Source organism: Podospora pseudocomata, chromosome 4 (genome assembly GCF_035222375.1).
Source record: "Podospora pseudocomata strain CBS 415.72m chromosome 4, whole genome shotgun sequence".
Taxonomy (NCBI): domain Eukaryota; kingdom Fungi; phylum Ascomycota; class Sordariomycetes; order Sordariales; family Podosporaceae; genus Podospora; species Podospora pseudocomata.
The window spans coordinates 2282444-2302876 of record NC_085888.1 but is presented as its reverse complement, the minus strand read 5'-3'; the positions used below and the strand labels follow the sequence as shown (position 1 = coordinate 2302876).

The 20433-nt window shown below is 53.9% G+C and overlaps 11 protein-coding genes across 11 annotated transcripts; 4 read left to right on the top strand and 7 right to left on the bottom strand.

Moving 5' to 3' along the window:
* Window positions 1–85: 85 nt before the first annotated feature.
* Window positions 86–2817, bottom strand: MAK5 (ATP-dependent RNA helicase; the record flags this gene model as incomplete). Its single annotated transcript, XM_062890250.1, has 2 exons — window positions 2230–2817; window positions 86–2167 (listed from the first exon to the last, which is right to left on the bottom strand). Exons 1-2 carry the CDS (start codon window positions 2467–2469, stop codon window positions 86–88), a joined length of 2322 nt encoding a protein of 773 aa, XP_062743692.1. The 5' UTR covers window positions 2470–2817.
* On the top strand, window positions 2375–4446 carry TRM7 (tRNA (uridine-2'-O-)-methyltransferase trm7). The gene is made up of 2 exons (XM_062890251.1): window positions 2375–3315; window positions 3365–4446. Exons 1-2 carry the CDS (start codon window positions 3213–3215, stop codon window positions 4417–4419), a joined length of 1158 nt encoding a protein of 385 aa, XP_062743691.1. The 5' UTR covers window positions 2375–3212; the 3' UTR covers window positions 4420–4446.
* Window positions 4447–4492: 46 nt separating this feature from the next.
* On the bottom strand, window positions 4493–6286 carry QC762_407920 (uncharacterized protein; the record flags this gene model as incomplete). The annotated part of the gene is made up of 1 exon (XM_062890252.1): window positions 4493–6286. One exon carries the CDS (start codon window positions 6284–6286, stop codon window positions 4493–4495), a length of 1794 nt encoding a protein of 597 aa, XP_062743690.1.
* Window positions 6287–7799: 1513 nt separating this feature from the next.
* QC762_407930 (uncharacterized protein) lies at window positions 7800–9329 on the bottom strand (the record flags this gene model as incomplete). Its single annotated transcript, XM_062890253.1, has 1 exon — window positions 7800–9329. The coding sequence occupies one exon, from the start codon at window positions 9327–9329 to the stop codon at window positions 7800–7802; it is 1530 nt and encodes a 509-aa protein (XP_062743689.1).
* A 233-nt stretch (window positions 9330–9562) lies between these two features.
* Window positions 9563–13856, bottom strand: QC762_407940 (uncharacterized protein). The gene is made up of 2 exons (XM_062890254.1): window positions 11086–13856; window positions 9563–11032 (listed from the first exon to the last, which is right to left on the bottom strand). Exons 1-2 carry the CDS (start codon window positions 11473–11475, stop codon window positions 10844–10846), a joined length of 579 nt encoding a protein of 192 aa, XP_062743687.1. The 5' UTR covers window positions 11476–13856; the 3' UTR covers window positions 9563–10843.
* On the top strand, window positions 11793–13712 carry NDH51 (NADH dehydrogenase [ubiquinone] flavoprotein 1, mitochondrial; the record flags this gene model as incomplete). Its single annotated transcript, XM_062890255.1, has 3 exons — window positions 11793–12438; window positions 12495–13482; window positions 13543–13712. Exons 1-3 carry the CDS (start codon window positions 12103–12105, stop codon window positions 13710–13712), a joined length of 1494 nt encoding a protein of 497 aa, XP_062743688.1. The 5' UTR covers window positions 11793–12102.
* A 530-nt stretch (window positions 13857–14386) lies between the features above and the next one.
* On the top strand, window positions 14387–15460 carry QC762_407960 (uncharacterized protein; the record flags this gene model as incomplete). The annotated part of the gene is made up of 1 exon (XM_062890256.1): window positions 14387–15460. The coding sequence occupies one exon, from the start codon at window positions 14387–14389 to the stop codon at window positions 15458–15460; it is 1074 nt and encodes a 357-aa protein (XP_062743686.1).
* Window positions 15461–15595: 135 nt separating this feature from the next.
* QC762_407970 (uncharacterized protein) lies at window positions 15596–16500 on the bottom strand (the record flags this gene model as incomplete). Its single annotated transcript, XM_062890257.1, is given in 2 exon segments — window positions 15596–15654; window positions 15666–16500. 2 exon segments carry the CDS (start codon window positions 16498–16500, stop codon window positions 15596–15598), a joined length of 894 nt encoding a protein of 297 aa, XP_062743685.1.
* Window positions 16501–16836: 336 nt separating this feature from the next.
* Window positions 16837–18095, bottom strand: QC762_407975 (uncharacterized protein; the record flags this gene model as incomplete). Its single annotated transcript, XM_062890258.1, has 2 exons — window positions 16837–17945; window positions 17999–18095. 2 exons carry the CDS (start codon window positions 18093–18095, stop codon window positions 16837–16839), a joined length of 1206 nt encoding a protein of 401 aa, XP_062743684.1.
* Window positions 18096–18425: 330 nt separating this feature from the next.
* On the bottom strand, window positions 18426–18929 carry QC762_407980 (uncharacterized protein; the record flags this gene model as incomplete). Its single annotated transcript, XM_062890259.1, has 1 exon — window positions 18426–18929. One exon carries the CDS (start codon window positions 18927–18929, stop codon window positions 18426–18428), a length of 504 nt encoding a protein of 167 aa, XP_062743683.1.
* Window positions 18930–19243: 314 nt separating this feature from the next.
* On the top strand, window positions 19244–20179 carry QC762_407990 (uncharacterized protein; the record flags this gene model as incomplete). Its single annotated transcript, XM_062890260.1, has 1 exon — window positions 19244–20179. One exon carries the CDS (start codon window positions 19244–19246, stop codon window positions 20177–20179), a length of 936 nt encoding a protein of 311 aa, XP_062743682.1.
* Window positions 20180–20433: the final 254 nt, after the last annotated feature.

The window sequence follows — 20433 nt, the reverse complement described above, 5'->3', positions numbered from 1 at the left end:
ACCACTTTGCTATTTGATTAAAGGACACATTATCTTTCAACCTCCCCCAAAAAAAAAAAATAAAATAAAATAAAAATAAAAGATATCAAAGCCCCAACCCCTCCACCTGCCCCAAAAACTCACTCCTCACCCCCCTCAGCAACCCCTCCACATCAACCCCATTCAGATACTTCTCACTAACCCCCGTGTTCACCCGTCTCTTCAGCAACTCCTTCAACTCCCACCTCCACTTCTGCACCTCCTGCTTCCCCACCGCCCTCGCCTGCTTCTCCTGCTGCTTCTTCCCGCTCCCCTTCCCCTTCCAGCTGCCCACCTTCTCAAACTCATCCTCGTCCAGCTCGATCCCCAGCTCCTCCGCCGCGTTCTTCAGCCAGTCATCCTCCTTTGCGCCCTTCTCTTTGGCAATCGTCGTCTCGGTGATCTTCTTGGAGAGCGTCACGCGGGGTTTGAGGTGGGATACCAGCCGCCTGTCGATGTCAATGGTCTGGACGCCCAAGAGGTCCTTCTTGGGCTTGCCGCTGGAGGCAGCAGTGGAGGCGTGAACCTTGGTGATGAGGCGCTGGGTGGGGATGTCCTCCTTGGGGCCGCAGAGCATGATCGACACGCCGGATTGAGTCGCACGAGCGGTACGACCGGAGCGATGGACGTAGTCGTCTGCGCTGCGGGGGACGTGGTAATGGATTACGAGGTCGACGTTGGGGATGTCGAGACCGCGGGCGGCGACGTCGGTTGCTACCAGGATGGGAGCCTGAACGGAGGAGCCGGGGTTGGCGTTCTTGGGTGGGTCGGCCTTGAACTTTTCGAGGGAGCGGAGACGGGCTTTTTGCTCCATGTCGGAGTGGAGAGAGATGGCGGGGAGACCGAGATTTTGGAGGAAGGGGGTGAGGCGGCGGACGGTGTTGATCGCATTGGTAAAGACGAGGGCACGGCGGGTGGGTTGGAGGAGGAGGACGGCGTAGAGGTAGAGGTCCTTCTCGAGATCACCGCAGTGGATGAGACCTTCTTTCAGCTTGTCGGCCATCTGGGAGACGGGGTTCGCATCGATGAACTTGGGCTTGGCCTCCCGGAAGTTGAGCTTCTTGAGCAAGTGCTCGAGGGACTCAGCTTCTCCCATGAGGTTGTAGCGGGCCTTGCCGGCGAGCTTCTGCTGGAGGGCCTTGTTGAAGGTGGCAGAAAAGACCAGGGTCTGGCGGTTGTGTTTGGGCGTAGGCTCTTCGTCGGAATCCGAATCTTCCTCAGCCTCCTCACCGGGACGCGTCCGGTCCAAGGCCTTGATGATGTCCTCTGCTTCCTTAAACTGGCCATCCTTGAGCAGGCGGTCAGCCTCATCCACCACGAGGAAATCGATCTGCCTGATCGAGTTCATTACGGCAATTTCGGTGCTGATGACCTCCCACAGACGACCAGGTGTTCCGATGATGATATCTGCCTTCTCCAACTGCCTCAGCTGCTTCTGAATAGCCAAACCACCAGTGACTGAGCAGATGTAAGGCGACTCGGTAAGGCCATCGCAAAGCTTCTTCAAGTGATCCGAAATCTGATGAGCCAATTCTCTTGTTGGTGAAAGGATCATGGCGATTGGGTGTTTCTTCTCGTCCTCCTTTCCCTCTGCCTGCTTCGCAAGCCACTTTTCCACAATGGGAATCCCAAAAGCCAAGGTCTTGCCGGAACCCGTGGACGCTTTACCGATAACATCGTGACCGTTGATTATTTCTGGAATAGCGCGTGCCTGAATCGGTGTTGGCTTGCCGAATCTGAGGTTTCCAATCGCTGCTACCAGGTCAGGCGACAGCTCAAGTGGCGCCCATTCGGATGTATCAACGTCTTCCTCTGGTTCGATATCAGGTAAGGTGTCGAGGCTGGTGAACAGATTCGACTCCAATTCGGGATCTTCTGTAGGTTGTGGCGCTGGTTTCTTTTGCTTCTTGGCGTCTTTCTTTCCATCTTTCTTTGCCTCCTTTGGCTCCTTCTTTTGGTCCTTGGCGTCCTTCTTCTTGGTCTTGGGTTCCTTCTTTTGGTCACCGGCCTTGGTCTCTACTGGAGTTGACTCCTCCTCAGGTGTGTCGTCGAAGCCTTCGAATTCATCTTCATTGTCCTCCATTTTTTGGTCCTCAGCCTTCTTGTCATCCTTCTTCTTGCCAGCTTTGCCTTTAGGCACAGCAGCCACCTAAATGAGCGTGAGTAAGATTTCTTATGAGCTTCAAGATGAACCAGGCCATTGAAACTCACAAATTTGATAACATCGCCCTCTCTGACGACATCAACACCCTGGATTTCCTCCAGGCCGTAAAAACCTTCGGCGTCATCAAACATCTCAGGAACTTCGACAGTCTGCCATGGCAACTCATCGACGGGGACAAAGTGTTTCTCCGTATTTTGCGTCTTTTGGCGTTTTGGGCCGCCTTTTGATTGCGAGCGCTTGGCCTGCGCCTGCTCGCCGGAGTGCTTTCTCTTCTTGTCGAACGCCATTGTATGAGACTGGCAGAATCGGTAGCACGGGACTCGGGTAAAGTTGAGAGAGGGCCTCGATAAAGGTTGGAGCTGCTGTGTGATGTTTTTCTTACATCGACAAAATAAGAGCGCCTTGATGATATGTGAGCGACCGTAACGTACCTATCGATGTGTTTTGAGATGTGATGTCGAAGGTGAAGTAAATATCCCTGCGAGAAAAGTGAAAAATCGATGATGGGAAACTTACAATTGGCGGACCCACTTTTTAGGAAGTTCAGTTCAGCTGCCGAAGAGAAGGATGGCTCTCAGCCCGGCAGCGCAAAATGGTCATCAGTGGAGAGCATTGCATTCTCATCCCAACTCCTGAACGATTCACTTATGAGATCTTTCAGTCTCGACATGAGCATTTATATGCCGTGGCTGACAACTTGCAACTGTCATGCTAGAACCCTAACCCTTGCATTCCCTCACCGCCTGCCGGAAACAGCTAGCCAGAATTTCAGTTACACCACTACCTGCCCCGCGATGCACTGAATTTGGCATCAAAAAAGTTCAAGCTTCATGTAAGCCTGCATTAAACACTCACATCCCAACCGGCTACTTCGTGAGGTCCCAAATCGAATCTCACTCGACTCTCCAATTCTTCTCACAAGATATTTTTATTCTGGATCTATCTCCAATTTCCTGGATTCTATTACCTTACTTAAACTAACACTCACCTTCGGTGACACACACATTGCGGGGTTCATATTTCTGCCAGAATGGGAAAATCGTCAAAAGACAAGCGCGACGCCTACTACCGGCTCGCCAAAGAACAAGGCTGGCGCGCCAGAAGTGCTTTCAAGCTCCTCCAGTTGGATGAGGGTATGTTTAACGACTTGATACCCAAACTCATAACTAACTTGTGTCTCAGAATTCAACCTCTTCGAAAATGTCACCAGAGTTGTAGACCTGTGTGCTGCCCCGGGCAGTTGGTCTCAAGTTCTCTCCAGAGTCCTGATCAAAAATGAAAAATTCGGCCGCTGTGCCTGGGAAGACCGTGAAGCCCAGTTCCGTCAGAGGATGCTCAACTTAATCCCATCAGCGTCCTCCCAAGACGACAGCCAGCAAGAAACGAAGCAAGACGTTGAAATGGCCAACACACAAGATGAAACCACCGCCAGGCCAGACGTCAAGATCGTCTCCATCGATCTCCAGCCCATCAGCCCCCTCCCGGGCGTCATCACCCTCCGAGCCGACATCACCCACCCCGCCACCGTCCCCCTTCTCCTCAAAGCGCTGGACCCATCTTACGACCCCGAAACATCCACCAACCAACAAGCCCAACACCCAGTCGACCTCGTCATCAGCGACGGTGCTCCTGATGTCACCGGTCTACACGACCTCGACATCTACGTCCAATCCCAGCTCCTCTTCGCCGCCCTCAACCTCGCCCTCTGCGTGTTAAAACCAGGCGGAAAGTTTGTCGCCAAAATTTTCCGCGGCCGCAACGTGGACCTCCTCTACGCCCAGCTCAAGGTCTTCTTCGAGAAAGTCCACGTGGCCAAGCCAAGGTCTTCCCGTGCGAGCAGTGTGGAGGCGTTCATCGTCTGCATCAACTTTCAGCCGCCAGAGGGTTTCAAGGCCAGCCTGGAGGAGCCCTTGGGCGTGGGTAGCCGGCTGGCTGAGTTGCAAGAGCAACAGCAAGACCCCATCTCGCAGTCTGAGCCATCAAAAGCGGATGATGATGGTATCACTGAGGTTATCCTCGAGGACCTTTCCGGAAGCGATAACAAGAACAGATGGATAGCCCCTTTCATCGCCTGCGGTGACCTTTCGGCTTTCGATTCTGATGCCTCTTATAAGCTCGCAGCCGGTCACGTTTCTCTGCCTCCTGTGCAACCACCTACTGCGCCGCCTTACAAACGGGCTATTGAGTTGAGGAGGCAGAATGGAGGTGCCTATGGGAAGCCGGTAGTTGCCAAATAGACAGCCACAAAAGCATCACATGCCAAGACCAACTCATGAGCTTCAAATGACTTGTCCTGCCTATTCTTTTACTTCAAAGAGCCTTAATCTTCATCCACTCCGTAGTACCCAGGCCCAAGTTCAACCCGTTCTCCGCCCACCATCTCCTGACCTTTGTCTGGTCGCCAAGAGAATCTTCCAGCGCCTCTTCCACATCCATGGTCTTGTATTCCACCCTCCTGCCCTTCTTCCCATTCATCCCCGGCAGCTCCCCATGAGCATACTTCCTCCACCACTCCAGCACATGAATATGCGCATGATAGGTCGCCTCCATCAAGATCTGATTATCAAACTCCAGCTTGTCATCCCCCCTCAGCCGCCTCCAACACTCCAGCACCTCCACCTGCCCCCACCGACTCGCCATCTTGCAAACCGCTTCGTGATGTCCCGCCGGTATACCGCTCTCCTCCCACCACCTAATCACCTCCACCATCCCCCACTGCGCCGCCCCCAGCAACGCCTTCCCCGGCTTCAGCGCCACGGCCGAGTTCTGCAAGCTCGCCTCCCTCCACCACTCCAAAACATGAATGTGCCCCTTCGAACTCGCCCCCTCAAACGCAGCCTCGCTGTACTTGAGCGGTAGCCCGCTCCTCCTCCACCACTCCAGCACGTGCACGAACCCCCTCATCGACGCCTTATCCACCGCCTCACAATCATACTGCTTCTCCAAAAAGCTCGGGCTCTTCCTCCACCACTCCAAAATATCCGTCCTCCCATAGTAAGCCGACGCCTTTGTCGGTATCGTCTTTCCGTCAAAACACTTGAAGAAATGAGGTGAATTCCCCTCGATCCAAGTCAAGACCCCCGTCAAGGAAAACTTGAAGATGAGGTGCACAGCCAACGCGCTCAAATCACAAAACCCCGCCGGAGCCTTTGCCAGCTTCCTACAGATCTCCTCCGTATCCGCGCCCAGAAGCGTCCACTCCAACTCATGCATAAAAACGCCCACCAGATCCCCCTTATCCCTCGGCTCCCTCCTCCACCCCTCCCCCGTGGGCACCTCGAGGGTAGTATAAACCCCCAAACTCGTCGCCAACTCCCAATCCCCCAAAAACTCAAAAATCATACTCCACAGCTCCGGAGGAAGCTGGCTCCTTGCCTTCTTCTGTTTCCCCTTCTTCACCACCACCACCGGCAAACTACCACCCCCAACGTCAACATTAAACCCCACCTTCAACAAATCCGCCTGGTTCTTGATGATCCCAAGCAGCTCGTTAAACCCCTCCCACTCCACCACCCTCTTCCCACTTCCATCCCCGGCATACGACCACAACACCGGCGGCAGCACCCTCACCCACCCCCACTTCCGATGCAGCTTCCCCATCTGCCGCCTCGTAACCGGGCTCTCCCACATCTGCTTCGTCATCCCGGGCACCATCAGCACCCTCTTGCTCGCGTCCCACCCCCTCAGCACCTGCAGCAATAAATTGTCCGCAATCCCCACCATCATCTTCGCCAGTGTATCAGCATCTATCGGTGCCAACACCAGCAAATCCGCCCATTCGATCAGTTCCGAAGCTTGCTGCTCATTCGTGGCAAGGGAGGCGGGTTTGTTTTGGTGAACCATGATCTCCTGCGCCAACCGATGCGTCAAATCGTCGACGATGGCGCGAGTGGTGATTTGCGTTTCTTTGGAGAGCCGGACGGCGATGGTCTGGGCGTAGGCCACATCGCGGGGGCCGTTGGAGGCGACGAGCAGGTGGAGGGAGCGGGGGCGGGGGTTGAGGTCTGCGATGATGGGGGTGTCGTCGAGGTGGTGGTGATGTCCCAAGCGGCGGGAGGTGTAGTAAGGGGACGGGGAGGGGGTGGAGGGGTAGGCTTCGGACATTTTGACCGTCTGTCTCTGTTCGTCGACTGTGATCAACCCCCCTTGTAATGTCCCAATCCCAAATCGAGTAAATAAACCTCCTCCCTCCTCCTTCTCCTGTGGAAAGTTGAATTTGTTCTTGGCGAACTGATCCCCAGACCTGGGTTCTGTCGTTCTGCGCTTTCCGTTCGAATACAATTTGCCCTCTCTCTCTCTCTCTCTCTCTCTCTCTCTCTCTCTCTCTCTCTCTCTCTCTCTCTCTCTCTCTCTCTCTCTCTCTCTCTCTCTCTTTCTCTCTCTCTCTCTCTCTCTCTCTCTCTCTGGTCCCAAGTTGGAAATAACTTTGTCGGCTGCAGTTGATCAAACGTAATAATCGCTGGCCTGAACAAATATCCTCTTGTTCAACACAACAACCTCTTGTCAATAAACAAACAAATCTTTCAAAAAGTCGAAAAAGTGAAATCAGCGCTGGGATGGGATGGAATTCTTAAACCTGACGTCTATCTTACCCCATCACCACTCAACAGGGATCTCTCAAAAAACCAATCATATTCATCCAAGTGGGGTCTACCCCAGATAAATAAGTGGGGTCAATGAGGCGAAAACCCCCATCGGGACGGCTTGGCTCTTTCTTTCTAGGTGGTGACATAACCAACCCCCACCTAGCCTACAAAGTAATCGAAGACACCAGACAAATCAAAAAGCGGCACTAACACAGAAACCATGAATTTTAACCTACAATACATCATCTATATCACCACCAAAGCCCCTGAAGATTTTCAATAAAAGTACTACCAAAAGCATTTGATAATTGATCTTATTTTGGACTTCATAATGCTAGTATTTGGGGAGAAAGTTGTGTATTAAAGGTGCTCTGTAGTTATTTGCTAGTCTCGATTAATTTGTGCGCCGGTTGTCCCCCACCTGCCTACACTTCCCAGTCAGTGTCTTTGCTCCGGGACGCAGGGGCCCTACCAAACAATACATGTTAAACTTTAGGGCCTGCCTCAAGACTCTTCATAAGCTCAAACCTTCGTGAAATCTATGATCCCATGGAACCCTCGCAGCAAAGTATATTTCTACCTTCCCCGATCCAGCCATGGCCTTATCAATATGCTCAACCATTGCCCGATCCTGAAGCTTGACCATAGCTGCCTAGTCTATCACAAGAACCCCCCAATCTCGGACCTCCTCCCACTATCAATTGGCCCTCCGTCCGTCTAGCCGCCCACACAATTTTTTCCCTCTTTCCCGCTCATTCACGTGCTCCCACATTGATTACCTCCCCTACTCCATGTCAACACATCACCCATCACAACCCTCACAATCACTGGCCAAAAGCTGCAGCCTCAAACATAAAAAACAAATCAAAACTTTTTTTTTCATCAACCCACGCTGATGAATACTCTCTCAAACCGCTATTTTCCCTCCCCCACAAAGCCTCCAACCCACGCTTCCAACAACCTCCCCAAACAAACCATATTCACACCACACCTCACTTACAAAACTCCCTTGCCGTTAATCTCTCCAACCTTCAGATAGACTTCTTCCTACTCCTATCATCCTTCGGACCTTTAGACCCAGCAGGCCCTGCAACCCCCAACCCATAAGAAACCTTCTCCCCCATGCTAGCTATCTTCCCAATCCAGCTCTTGCTCCTAGTAAGCTTTGGCCGACAAGACCTGCTCCCCTCCTTCGCCTCGGCCGCCTTCCGCTTATTCTTATCCTCAGCGTTCTTGACAGCCTCTTCCTCCTCATCCCCCCCAACAGTTTCCTCAATCTTTCGGTTCGGCACCCCTACCCTCCCATGATAGGCAGCCTGATCCCATCTGGCCATCTCATCATCATCCCCCTCCAACAAACCCAACAACCCAGGCGGACAAGGCGTGTCCTTCGCCTCCATCTCGGGCGGCGCAATCCTTGGTGTATACGTTTCAGGAGCCTGCCAAAAACCCTCCTCTCCCTCCTGCTCTCCACCCCCCTCCCCTTCATCCCGCTCCCCGCTCCCCTCCTTATCCTTCCTCCTCGGGCTCAGCTTCAACGAATCCAACAACCCCTCCATCCCCTTCCTTCCCTCTCTCTCCTTCCTTCTCTCCTCCTTCTCCCTCTTCTTCTCCTCCCGCCTCGCCTTGCCCTCCACCACCAAATTCTTCCTCATCGCCTCAAAACCAGACGCCTCATTCGTGTACCCCCCCTTCCTCGAAATCGCCGCCAGCCTCTTCCACAACTTGTGACAAATCCTCTCCCCAATCACCGGCGCGCGCACCAACTTCTGACACTCCTCTGTCCCCTCCTTCTCGTCCAAATTCCCCAGCTTCAGCAGGTCCGTCCATGTCTTTTCGCACTTGATGGTGATGTGCGCCCTCTCTTCCTCGGACAGCTCTTCGTCTTCTTCAAACACGACAGAGTGGATGAATGCTCGTGCGCGCTCGACGGGGAGAAGTTTCTGGAAGGCGGGTGTCTGTTCAATGGGCATGGAACCCGAGGGGGTTGGGGGAAGGGACGAGGATCTGCTGCCAGACATGGTGGTGACGTAGAAGTGGTTGTTGGTGTGGAAATGCTCGGTGGAGTAGTAGTAGTGGTGGTGGTGAGGTGTGGAGAAGGAGCTTAGGTGGCTGTCGTTGGAGGGCGTGATGATATTCTGTTGTTGTTCTTGGTAAAGGTAAGGCGAGAGTGGAATGGTGCAAGAGTCGGATAGCCGGGTGGTTGTGTTGAAATGTGCTGCTAGCTGTAGGCTGGAACAAGAGAGGGTGTCGTCAGAGAGTCTCCAGATAAGTTGGCTGCTGGTGGTGGTGGTGGTGGAGGAAGATCGTCGGCTGGTGGGTCGAGAGTGAGGCGACGACCGAGGGTGAGGAGGAGGAGTCGGATCTCGGTGTTGATGGGAGGATGAAGATGCAAAAGATGTGCTCGGTGGTGGTGATGGTGGTGGTTGCTGCTGGGTAAACGCAGATAACAGAATTGACCTTATGAATATTTTCTTGAAAGGCTTCTTGATAAGCTGTCTGGTTCGTGCTCTTCTGTGGCCTGACAGAAAAGCCGAGCTTTGGTTTGGAGTAGAAGCCATCGTTTTCAAAGCGTGCGGTGGTCTGAGCCGGCGGCTGGACGAGGGGAGACAGCAGTGGTTTCCACTGGGCCTGTTCCGCTCTTGCTAGTGTCCCGACCGAGGGTGAGGGGACTGATGGATGAGAAAGGTGTGTGGTGTTGAGCTGGTACCTATGGAAGCAACGGCGGCCGAGAAGATGCCGGTATTATAGCAACAGTCCCGCAGTCTCATACGAGTACTGGGCTGCCCCGTCCCTGTTTGCTTCCAATGCCCTTTCATGCTGACTTCTTCTGTTTTCCGACGTTTCCATGCTCTCTATGTCGCGGTTTGCCTCCATGGTGAGTGTCTGGAGGTGAGGTCAAAAGAGATGATGTGCATGAGCAGGGCGGTAGGGCTGACGGTGCCTTTACACTTACTTGGGTTCTGGCCCCCCTGCTAGGGAATCGCACCCGAATGGTTGAGAATTGTGCATGATGGGCGAGATTGCATGCCCCGGTGCCTTTCGAGACGGCTCCCAGCAGCTGCGAGCTTCAATGTCTCTCGCGGAAGCTTGTTCCGACGGAAGTCGGCCGGGGAAGGCAGCTGTCCTTCCGGGACCGGCCACAGATGCCAAAGGCCGAGACTAACTGGTTTTTCCTTCTCCCACAGCGACTGAGAAGTGAAGAAACCCACCATGACAAAGACTGTCCAGATGGAAACTTGCACGATTTGTGAAAACTGACACAATTCCAGCTGTGGTCCCAGATTCTAATCAAACATGTGATGTAAGTGGGTGCAGGCATGATTTCTGTTATGGAGACAAGTACAACCTGGGGGAGAGAGCAATCGGGCTGTTTCCAAAGTCGATTTGCTTCCTGGTCCCACCTGCCAACCCAGATACCTACCTAGGTCGTGAACGGTAAGAGATATATACCTTCGTCAGTCTGTTCTAAGACACGTGGTCAATATGAAACGTTGCAAGCTACACCTAACCCTGATGAAGGCATGATGAAGCCCTGATCCTGTTGCCAGAACGAGGCCGGCAAGTAGACCGTACTAAAATAAAGCAATCAGTCAAGAATTTTCTGGGGCTCCAAAAGACCAGGGAATTGTGGGATGAGAAAGTTGATTTTCCCCTGACACCCCTCGCCATAGAGTTATAGCAGGCTCCAGCTGAAGTAGAGACCAAAGTTATTCGTTCATTTTTCATCACACCAAACAACATCAACAAGAGGCTACGATCTCCAAGTGACCAAGGTCGTGTCGTGCCCTATACACCTTATCTATTCCACTTCCGGACCTCCGTGAAAAGTAGCCGAGTCAAAACACTGCTCGTTTCGATAAAAGGGCAATTCCATCGCACTCAGGGCTGCCTTGTCTTCTCTTCTTTTGGGTGGCCTTCTTTTTGGTTTCTTTCAAGGTCATGAAAATAATGCGCCCAAAGACAGAAGCTGAATGTGAACGGGCATTCTCCATTTCCATGATCATCACAACGGGTATTGTACCCTAGCAAAAAAAAAAAACCTCATCATGTATAACAACAAGAAAAGAAGTAATCAGGCAAATTTGGCCGGATTAGTGGGTATCATCCTCCTCAGCACATCAATCTGCCTCGCCTGCCCCTTGTTCTTCAGGTCTGCCACCCCTCGCTTGTCTATCCTCCTCATTCCGTTGGAATAGATGACTGTGAAATCGGGGATGACCTCGCCGGCTGGGACTTCGGTATGGGGGGTTAGGGTGCAATGCTGGTTTGCCTGTCAGCATCTCCTCTGTCTACCTGTGGGAAGATGAAACAAACCTTTCCTATTACCGCGCCCGCCCCAACTTTTGAGCCAACTCCAACTGTGGTTCCCTCCCCGATGATGGTATTACCAGCTTCGATGGAGGCGGCCACTTCGACGGTCACGTAGTCTCCGAGGGTCACGGCTTGTTCGGTTACTTTGCCCGATGTTCCGATGGCACCGATCATGGTGCGCTCGTGAACCACACAGCGACGGCCAATGGTGATGCGCCCGGCGAGGGAGTCGAGTTTGGCGCGGGGGTGGATGACGGACTCGGAAGAGATGGTGATGAGGTTTGTACCGGTGAGGAGGGCCGATTCGGCGATGGTGATGGAGGAGGAGAATTGGACTGGTGGTTTAGGGCCTGCTGAGACGGCGGGGAGGATGGAGTGGCGTTTGGAAGACATCTTTGCTAAAAGTCGAGAGTTTTGTTTTGTGGTGATGTTTGGTGGTGTTGATCACTGGCCAAGGCTGACACTGCTAGATTGTCGAGAGCTTGGGCGCATGGCACAGTATACGTAGTTGCAAGGAAAGGAGTGGTAGCTGGACAAAAGCAATATAGCATTGACTGATAACTAGAGCCACACGCAGCTCCTCGTCCCGAGGGCGTTGTGGGCGGATGGTCGAGGCTGGAGCGCAAGGCTGACGATGGTTTGTCGAGACAAAGAGATGGTGTTGTTCAGGGAACTTTTTGTTGAAGCTCTCGGAGCTCTTCAGCGAACAGCTTCCCCCACACTGCGTCAGCGATCTTGGCAGCTCTCGCCACAGGCGGCCCAAGTGCCTGCCCGCCACATCCCGGTAAATTTCAGCCAATCATCGACGTTGCGAAACCAAATCTCAAAGAAGCCGCTCACAATCGCTCAATTGAGCCACAGGCCAACCTCAACCTCCCTCGTCGTGGTCGTCCCCAGGAACGAACGAACCCCTCGACGACCTCTTCTCCCTCTTCTCAACCCACCACCCCCCCGGCCCCGGCCCACTGGCATTCCGCCTCCCTCTGTCTCTGCCGAGCAGAGACACGAATCTATACCAACATGTTGTCCCGCACTGCTGCGCCCACCAAGGCGTCGGCCAAGACCCTCACAAACGCTGTCGCGGCCGCCACGACGCAACAACAATGCCGTTCGTTCGCTACCGTCCAGGACGGCGCTGCCCCTAGCCGTACCTATGGTGGCCTTCGCGACCAGGACCGCATCTTCCAGAACCTCTACGGCCGCTTCCCCCCCGACCTCAAGAGCGCCAAGAAGATGGGCGACTGGCACAAGACCAAGGAGATCCTCCTCAAGGGCCACGACTGGATCATTGGCGAGATCAAGGCCTCCGGTCTCCGCGGACGTGGTGGTGCTGGTTTCCCCTCGGGTCTGAAATGGGTGCGTTTGGAGCTTTGGACGACAGAAGGAGTAAGCTTACTAACGCTGTTACGCAGTCGTTCATGAACTTCAAGGACTGGGACAAGGACAACAAACCGAGATACCTGGTTGTCAACGCCGATGAGGGTGAGCCGGGAACCTGCAAGGATCGCGAGATTATGCGCAAGGACCCCCACAAGCTGGTGGAGGGCTGCTTGGTCGCTGGCCGTGCCATGAACGCTTCGGCTGCTTACATCTACATTCGTGGAGAGTTTATCCACGAGGCTGCCGTTCTCCAAAACGCCATCAACGAGGCTTATGCCGACGGTCTTATTGGCAAGAACGCCTGCGGTTCCGGTTATGACTTTGATGTCTACGTTCACCGTGGTGGCGGTGCCTACGTCTGCGGTGAGGAGACCAGCTTGATCGAGTCTCTTGAGGGCAAGCCTGGCAAGCCCCGCTTGAAGCCTCCTTTTCCTGCCGCTGTCGGTCTTTTCGGTTGCCCTTCCACTGTTGCCAACGTCGAGACTGTTGCTGTTGCCCCTACCATCTGCCGTCGCGGTGGCAGCTGGTTCGCCGGCTTCGGCCGTGAGCGCAACCAGGGCACCAAGCTCTTCTGCATCAGCGGTCACGTCAACAACCCCTGCACAGTCGAGGAGGAGATGAGCATTCCTCTCCGGGAACTTATCGACAAGCACTGCGGCGGTGTCCGTGGCGGCTGGGACAACCTCCTGGCTGTCATCCCCGGTGGTTCTTCCACCCCTATCCTGCCCAAGCACGTCTGCGACGACCAGCTCATGGATTTCGATGCCCTGAAGGACAGCCAGTCCGGTCTCGGCACCGCTGCTGTCATCGTCATGGACAAGAGCACCGATGTTGTCCGCGCCATCTCCCGTCTCAGCCACTTCTACCGCCACGAGTCTTGCGGCCAGTGCACTCCTTGCCGTGAAGGCAGCAAGTGGACCGAGCAGATCATGCAAAGATTCGAGAAAGGCCAGGGTCGCGAGCGTGAGATTGACATGTTGCAGGAGCTGACCAAGCAGGTGGAGGGTCACACCATTTGCGGTATGTTTCTTCCCTTCTCCTGATTGATAAATAACTACTTTTTGCTGACCCAATTCCTAGCTTTGGGTGAGGCTTTTGCCTGGCCTATCCAGGGTCTTATCCGCCACTTCAGGCCAGAGCTTGAGGCGCGCATGCAAAAGTTTGCTCAGGAGAACGGTGGCGAGGCGCTTGCTGGTGGGTGGAAGCGTGACTCTAGGGAGAAGGGTGTGCTTGTCTCTCCTGGTATGTAAGGGTATAGAGTGTACAGCTGGTGGGAGGCCTTAGATAAAAGGAGGCATGAAGTTTGGAATTGAGAGATAATTTGTTGCAGCCATTGTGTACATGTGCATCATTCTCTCGCTGGGCGGTGTTGTATTTACTTGAAGATTAGGGGGCATATGGAAGGCAACGAATACATGTGGTGTTTGAACATTTGCGTGTGTTTATCCCTTGCCACAGGAGTCAGGGGCTGATTCGAGGGAGCTGAACGGATGCGCGCTAGGAAATGCACCAACCATAAACAGCAAAAACCAGCCACCCAATGGAGCGACATTTGTGCCTGAAACCTGACAGCTCATCTCACGATTTGTCGATTTTGTTTTTCACCGACGCGATTCTTCTTGAGACCTGAGCATCTTTTCATCTCAACTTTACTTTTGATACCGAATTTAAGACGACCGTTTAGTTCTTGCCAAGGACACGCATACTTCTCATGAGTGAACAGCTTGCCCGACCCATCTCGCTCTCGTAAAAAGATACACCGCCAAGACATTGAATCACCCACACTTCACGTCTCACTCTCACCACCATCAGAACAACATCTCACAACAACCACGTCCAAAACAAGCCATCACAATATTCACACGACACAACACAACCGATTCTTACCGCCCACCCCCGTGACGATCCCCTCCGTCCCCTCAAAATGTCACAAAACACCTTCCACCAATTCATCAAATTCTCCACCGACGCCTACGGCCTCGAACGCACCCTCCGCTTCCTCCAATCCCTCACCCAGCTTTTACTTTCTTACCCCTCCCTCCCCCTGGCCTTCCTCCCCTTCCTCGGCTTCCCCGCCGAGAAAATCCCCCGCACCCTCTCCCCTCGAAAGAAACTCACCCTCACCGAACTCAAATCCCGGCTCTCCCTGGGGCGGCGCTACTTCCGCCTCTTCCGCTTCCTAGAGTCCTTCTCCCAAGCCTTTGATAAATACATCGAGGCCTCGGCAAAGTCGAAAGCGGAAGGGAAGCCACCATCCTCGGGCGCAAAAAAGGCCAAAGCCGGGCTGGCAGTCGGCCTCCTCCTAGGCGGCGTCGGCATCGAGAAATGGCTAGAGATACTGAGCAAATCCTTCAACGGGGTCTATTACTGTGCTGAGACGGCCACGTTTGTTGACGAGCTCAAGGTCGACGGGCTGGGGGTCTGGGGCAGGGAGCTTGCAAGGAAGGTGATGAAGGAAGGGAACAGGATGTGGTTTTTTGCGTTGATTCTGGCTGTTCTCGCCGGGGGTTGGAAGGTCGGCAGGTTGGGGGCCGAGATTGCGCAGACGAGGAGGGAGGTGAGGCATCTTGAGAAGGAGGTGAGGAGGGAAAGAAGTGCCGCAGGGCCGACGCTGGTGAAGCCCCCTCCTCCCCAGACGAGTAGCAGGTCGAAGGGGGGCCACGGGGGGTGGGAGGAGCAGCAGCAGCAGTGGAGGGAGCAGGAGACGAGGTTGGGGCGGGTGAGGGTTGGGGAGGAAAAGTTGGAGGAGTTACGGACAAAGTTGGACAAGTTGTTGGACACGAGGTATAAGGCGGGGAGGCGGGCGGTGGCGGATGTGTTGGATATGGCTGTGCCAGGGAAGGCGGTGGGGTGGGTGCCGTTTTCGACGGGGGCGGTGTCGGCGTTGATGTTGGCGAGTACGTGGTTGACGGGGTTGGAGGTTTGGGAGAAGTGCGGGGAGAGTGTTGCCAAGTCGGAGGCGAAGGGGGAGGCGAAGGCTAAGCCGAAGAGTGAGTGAGTGAGTGGAGGGGGTGGAAGGGATGGTGTATATATATATGTGGGCAGCGTAATCACAGGGAGGTCACAAGGGGGTGGTAGAATAAGGCAGCAGGATATAGACATCATGGTCGAACATGATCTATCACCAAAACTTTCAAACAACCATCATCACCCTCAACCCCAATATTTCTTTGCAAAGATACCACAACCCAACCACAACCCAACCACAACCGCCACCCCCACCCCCACATTCCTCAACGCCCCCAGTATATACCTCCTCGCCAACCTCCTCTCATGCCCAACCCACCCCTTGGCAGCATTAACATGAGGAAACTCCTCCTTCGGAACCTCCTTTTCCAAAAACTCGCAAAGCCGCCCCCACCCATCCTCCACGCTCCACTCCAGCAGCCTCTCCTTGGGTACCAACCCCCGAACCATGGCGTAATGTTCCCTAGCCACCCACCTCCCATTTCCTTTGACACCCCTTTCCACATTCCCGTCCAAACACCTAAACAAACCGGGCCACATGAAACGGAGATAGACGTGCCAGCTCCAAAAACAGGGTCCCGAAGTCCAGGACATGAGCCAGAGGTGCCAGAGGGACTCGCCGCGGGCGATGGTGGTGGAGATGCTGTTGTGCCAGGCGTCTTCGTCCGGGCGGTGGTTGAGGATTACTTTTGCGGAGGGGTAGGCTTGGATGAGCTCGGCGGCGAAGACGGAGGCGGCGGCGTCGGTGAGGGCGGTGGAGTGGCCGATGAGGGGGTCAAAGTCGAGGGGGGTGAAGGTTGTGCGGCCGGAAGGGGGGCCGAACCATTTCTTGCGGCAGAGCTTGACCCATTCTTGGGCGTAGTTCGGTTCTTCGTAGATGATGTCCCAGCCGTGGTAGGTGTGGTCGTAGCCGAGGGTGAGGAGGGCGTGCTGGAGGGATTCGGTGCCGCTTCTGGGGAGGCCGACGCAGATTACTTCTAGGGGTTTTGTGCGGATGCGAGGGGGGGGAGGAGGGAGGGCGTAGATGTAGTTTTCGAGGATGTACCAGATTGGGTTGCTTAGGGGTACCATGTTGGTGGTGGTAATGAACTGGGAGATGGTGGGATTTGAGAACAATGGGCAGGAGGAGCGGGGTGCTCAGGATATATGAGAGAGGAAATGTGGCTGTGAGGATCATGAGGTGTGAGAATGTGGTTGGACGAGTCGGTCTTGAGTTTCTGGCTGGCCAATCGTTTCTCGCGGATATGGTACTTTTGATGATGGTTGTATCATTGTATTGTGTTGGTGCTGACTGCCTGCCAAGTTGGTTGTGTAGATCAGTCACAATCAAATATGTAAGCAGGAACATGTTCCTTGCATAGGTACCTTATGGTATCTCGATGCTTTTGGGAATCTAGAACTCGAAACTCACTGCGCATCTTCTACAACATACATCAGACTTATCCCCATCACCGGCGCCAACCCTCCCCCGTGTACCATCGGCGCGTGCTTCGTAAAGTCATAGTTCGCCTTGACAGTCCACTCGTCTCCCTTCTCGATCCGGCCTGGGAGGGTGCAAGTGCTGATACTGGAGATGTGAAGACCCTGTCTCGGAGGAGTGGAAAGCTCCTCGTCACCATCATCATAATCAGGCACTGTCCCCTTGCCTTTTCCCTTTTTCTTCCCCCTGCTCTTCCCTTTCCCTAGAGCTCTCCACTGCCTTCTATCAACACGACCATCATCTCCATACCGGTAGCCTCCTGAATGACCTTCGTCAGAGATATACCCCTCCGTCTCCCCATACTTCGCCCTCCCATCACAAACAACCCCCCCATTCCTCCTCACCTCCACCCCCGTCCCCCCATCGTGGACACGCCCCACGACATACACAATATCCCCACTTATATCACTCCTCCAAGCCGGCTCCATCTCCAGACCAAACCTCTCCCCTACCCCCCTCGGCACCGTGACAGCTCCCGCATCAGGCGAGCAAGTCCCGTCTACATCCAGCCATACCGGCGTGACCTTCTTCATCCCAGCCTCAACAGACAGATCGGACAAAGGAACAAACTCATAATCAACCGCAATGACCGCTTCCTGTGTGATGTGGGCTGTGTTCATCAGTTCAGGCAAGAGGAACAACAGATCGTGGGGATTGATATAATACCCCGCGGATACCGTCCCATCAAGCGAGATCTTTGCCTCGGTCCTCTCATTCCCGCTCGCGAATACGATCTCTGCTCCGTCTGGGCAGGTGGTGGAGGACTGGACTAGGTTCATGATTGCTACGTGGTGCAGCCAGAGGGAGGTGTTTGTGTTGGCGGTTGTGCCGTTGGGGTACTGGAGGGTCGCTTTGACGGCGGTGAGGTAGCAGTCGTAGCATGGGGGGTTGGTGCGGAAGTAGGTTTTGAAATGGCCGTTGTTCTCGTGAGATGGGGGGGTGGTGAAGGGGCCGTAGGAGATTCGGAGGCGTTCAGACTCCAGCTCAGGGAAGAATCGTGGTTCGAGAGAAGAGACGTCGTAGCAGTAATCCCCAGCTGAGGTGTGGAGATTAGCGGTTGTTTGAAATTTGTGAAGTGAGGGCACTTACTGCATGGTTGATAATGATATAGCTCAGGATCACGGGCTACCAGGGCTGTGGTGGTTGCCGCCCATAGTAGTGTTTGCGTATGCCACGATGCCTTCATTCTGACGATAACCACATATCAGAAAACAACAGCATTGCAGGAATAGACAAAAAGGTGGTGAAACGCGGTTTATATATAGTATCGTTCCTCTCTGATCTCGACGTGGTGGGTGGGTATCATCAAAAGTGAGACTGGTATGCAGCCGTGGTGATATTGCTTCCCCCATGCCAACACCGAGGCGTGAGACTGAGACCTGTCTCGTCATTGTTTGTTTGAAATGCGGGACAGTTCCTGGTCCATTGTTTATGATTCCCATGCTAGGAAGAAGAAATAGCCCGCAAGTATGATTGGGGAGATAGCTGGTCTGAGTATAAGTCCTTGTTGGCCCGGTCAGCTTTTGATATGTCCGGCCGTGGCAACCTCGAGGATATCTTTCTCGAAGCCCTCAACGGCAACAACTTGAATGCCTGCATCTTGGAGACTCTTCTTGCCCGTGTTCTCGGCGACAAAGGTCTCGGGCTCCAAAATACCGACATGGACTGTCTTGATACAACCCGCCAGCCTCTTGACTCTTTCCACACAGGGGAGGTTCCCGCTCAGCCGCTTGGAGCATGGCTCGACTGTGGTGTACAAGGCCAGGTTTGTCGGCAAGACATCTCCCAGATTCTCTTCAGAGACACCATGTTTCTCGGCCAGCTTCAAGAGACAGCACTGTTCGGCATGGGTGTTACCCGGAAGCTCCAAGGTGTAACCAGTTGCGAGGATCTCGTTGGAGGCTGTATCCACGATGACAGCACCAACCCGGTAGTTTGTGGGTTTTGGTGGTGATTTCTTGGCTTGCTCCAGCGCGAGCTGCATGTAGCCTTTGTGGTCAGCGGGCTGGATGTCGGTCATGTTGAGGCTATTGAATTGATTTTTTTTTTTTCTGGCTGGCAAGAGAGGCTGGGAGGAGATGCTCTGTGATAGCTTCCAGCTTGTCAGTGTAAGAGTGGGGAAGATACCAGGTAGCTTGGAGGGGCACCTGAGATCTAGCTTGGCAGCGGCAGATGTTACAGTGCAGATAGCATGTGCGACACCGTGTACGTCCCACCACCGACAGCTGACGCGACGCGACGTGTGCTGGGAATCCATTAAACATTCCACCATCAGGAGCAGACAACCGAATTCAAGACATCACAATAGTTCTTTGTCTCCCATCACAATTCAAAATGCCCCGCCCAAAACGCCCAGTCCTCCCCTCCGACTTCGAGTCCGACGACGAGAGAGTCGACGACCTCACCACCGACGAGCCCCCAACCATTGACCCCTACGAGGTCCTCTCCCTCGAGCGCAATGCCACCCTCGATCAAATAAAGTCTGCCTATCGAAAATCAGCCCTAAAGCACCACCCAGACAAAGCCACTCCCGAGAATCAATCCTCTGCCAAGGAAAAGTTCCACGAAATCGCATTTGCCTACGCCATCCTCTCCGACCCTGTGCGTCGGCAGCGCTATGATGAAACCGGCTCGACCTCTGAAGCAGTCGTAGACTCGGAAGGCTTCAGCTGGACAGAGTTCTACGCCGCACAATACCAAGATGCCATCTCCGAAGAGGCCATTGAGGCGTTCCGCGAGAAATATAAGGGGAGCGAAGAGGAGAAGGAGGATTTACTAGCGGCATACGAGGAGTTTGAGGGTGATATGGACGGGGTGTATGAGAGTGTGATGCTGAGCGATGTTATCGAGGATGATGAGAGGTTCAGGAAGATAATTGACGAGGCGATCGAACAAGGGGAGGTGGAGGCTTATAAGAATTATACCAGGGAGACAAAAAAGTCACGACAGCAAAGGCAGAAGAATGCGAAGAAGGAAGAAAAGGAGGCGGATGAACTGGCGAAGGAATTGGGCGTGTATGATAAACTGAGAGGGGTTGGGAAGGGGAAGAAGGGCGGGAAGAAGGAGGATGATCAGGCAGGGCTGGCAGCACTGATTCAGAGGAATCAGAAGAATAGGATGAACATGTTTGATCAGTTGGCGGAGAAGTATGGGGCGAAGCCAGAGAAGAAAGGGAAGAAGAGGGTGGTGGAGGAGCCGGATGTCGATGAGGAGGCGTTTCAGAAGCTGCAGGCGGATATGATGAAGAAGGCCAAGAAGAGGAAGGCTTAGTTGCTTGATGCGGTTCGCCAGGAAGGATGGAACATGGGAACTGGATGTCTAATGATCAACGGGTATGGGTATGCTATTCAGGACATAAGCAAGGCGTTCACATGTAGGTTATTGTACGGGAACAATCAACATCAGCCGCAGAACACTGCGATGCCTTTTTCTTTCAACGCGGTCCTGCACACGAGACCACTTCCCCAGACTTCGGGCCGATCTCGCCAGTCCCATGACGTTGGATCTCTCATGCATGTATGTCT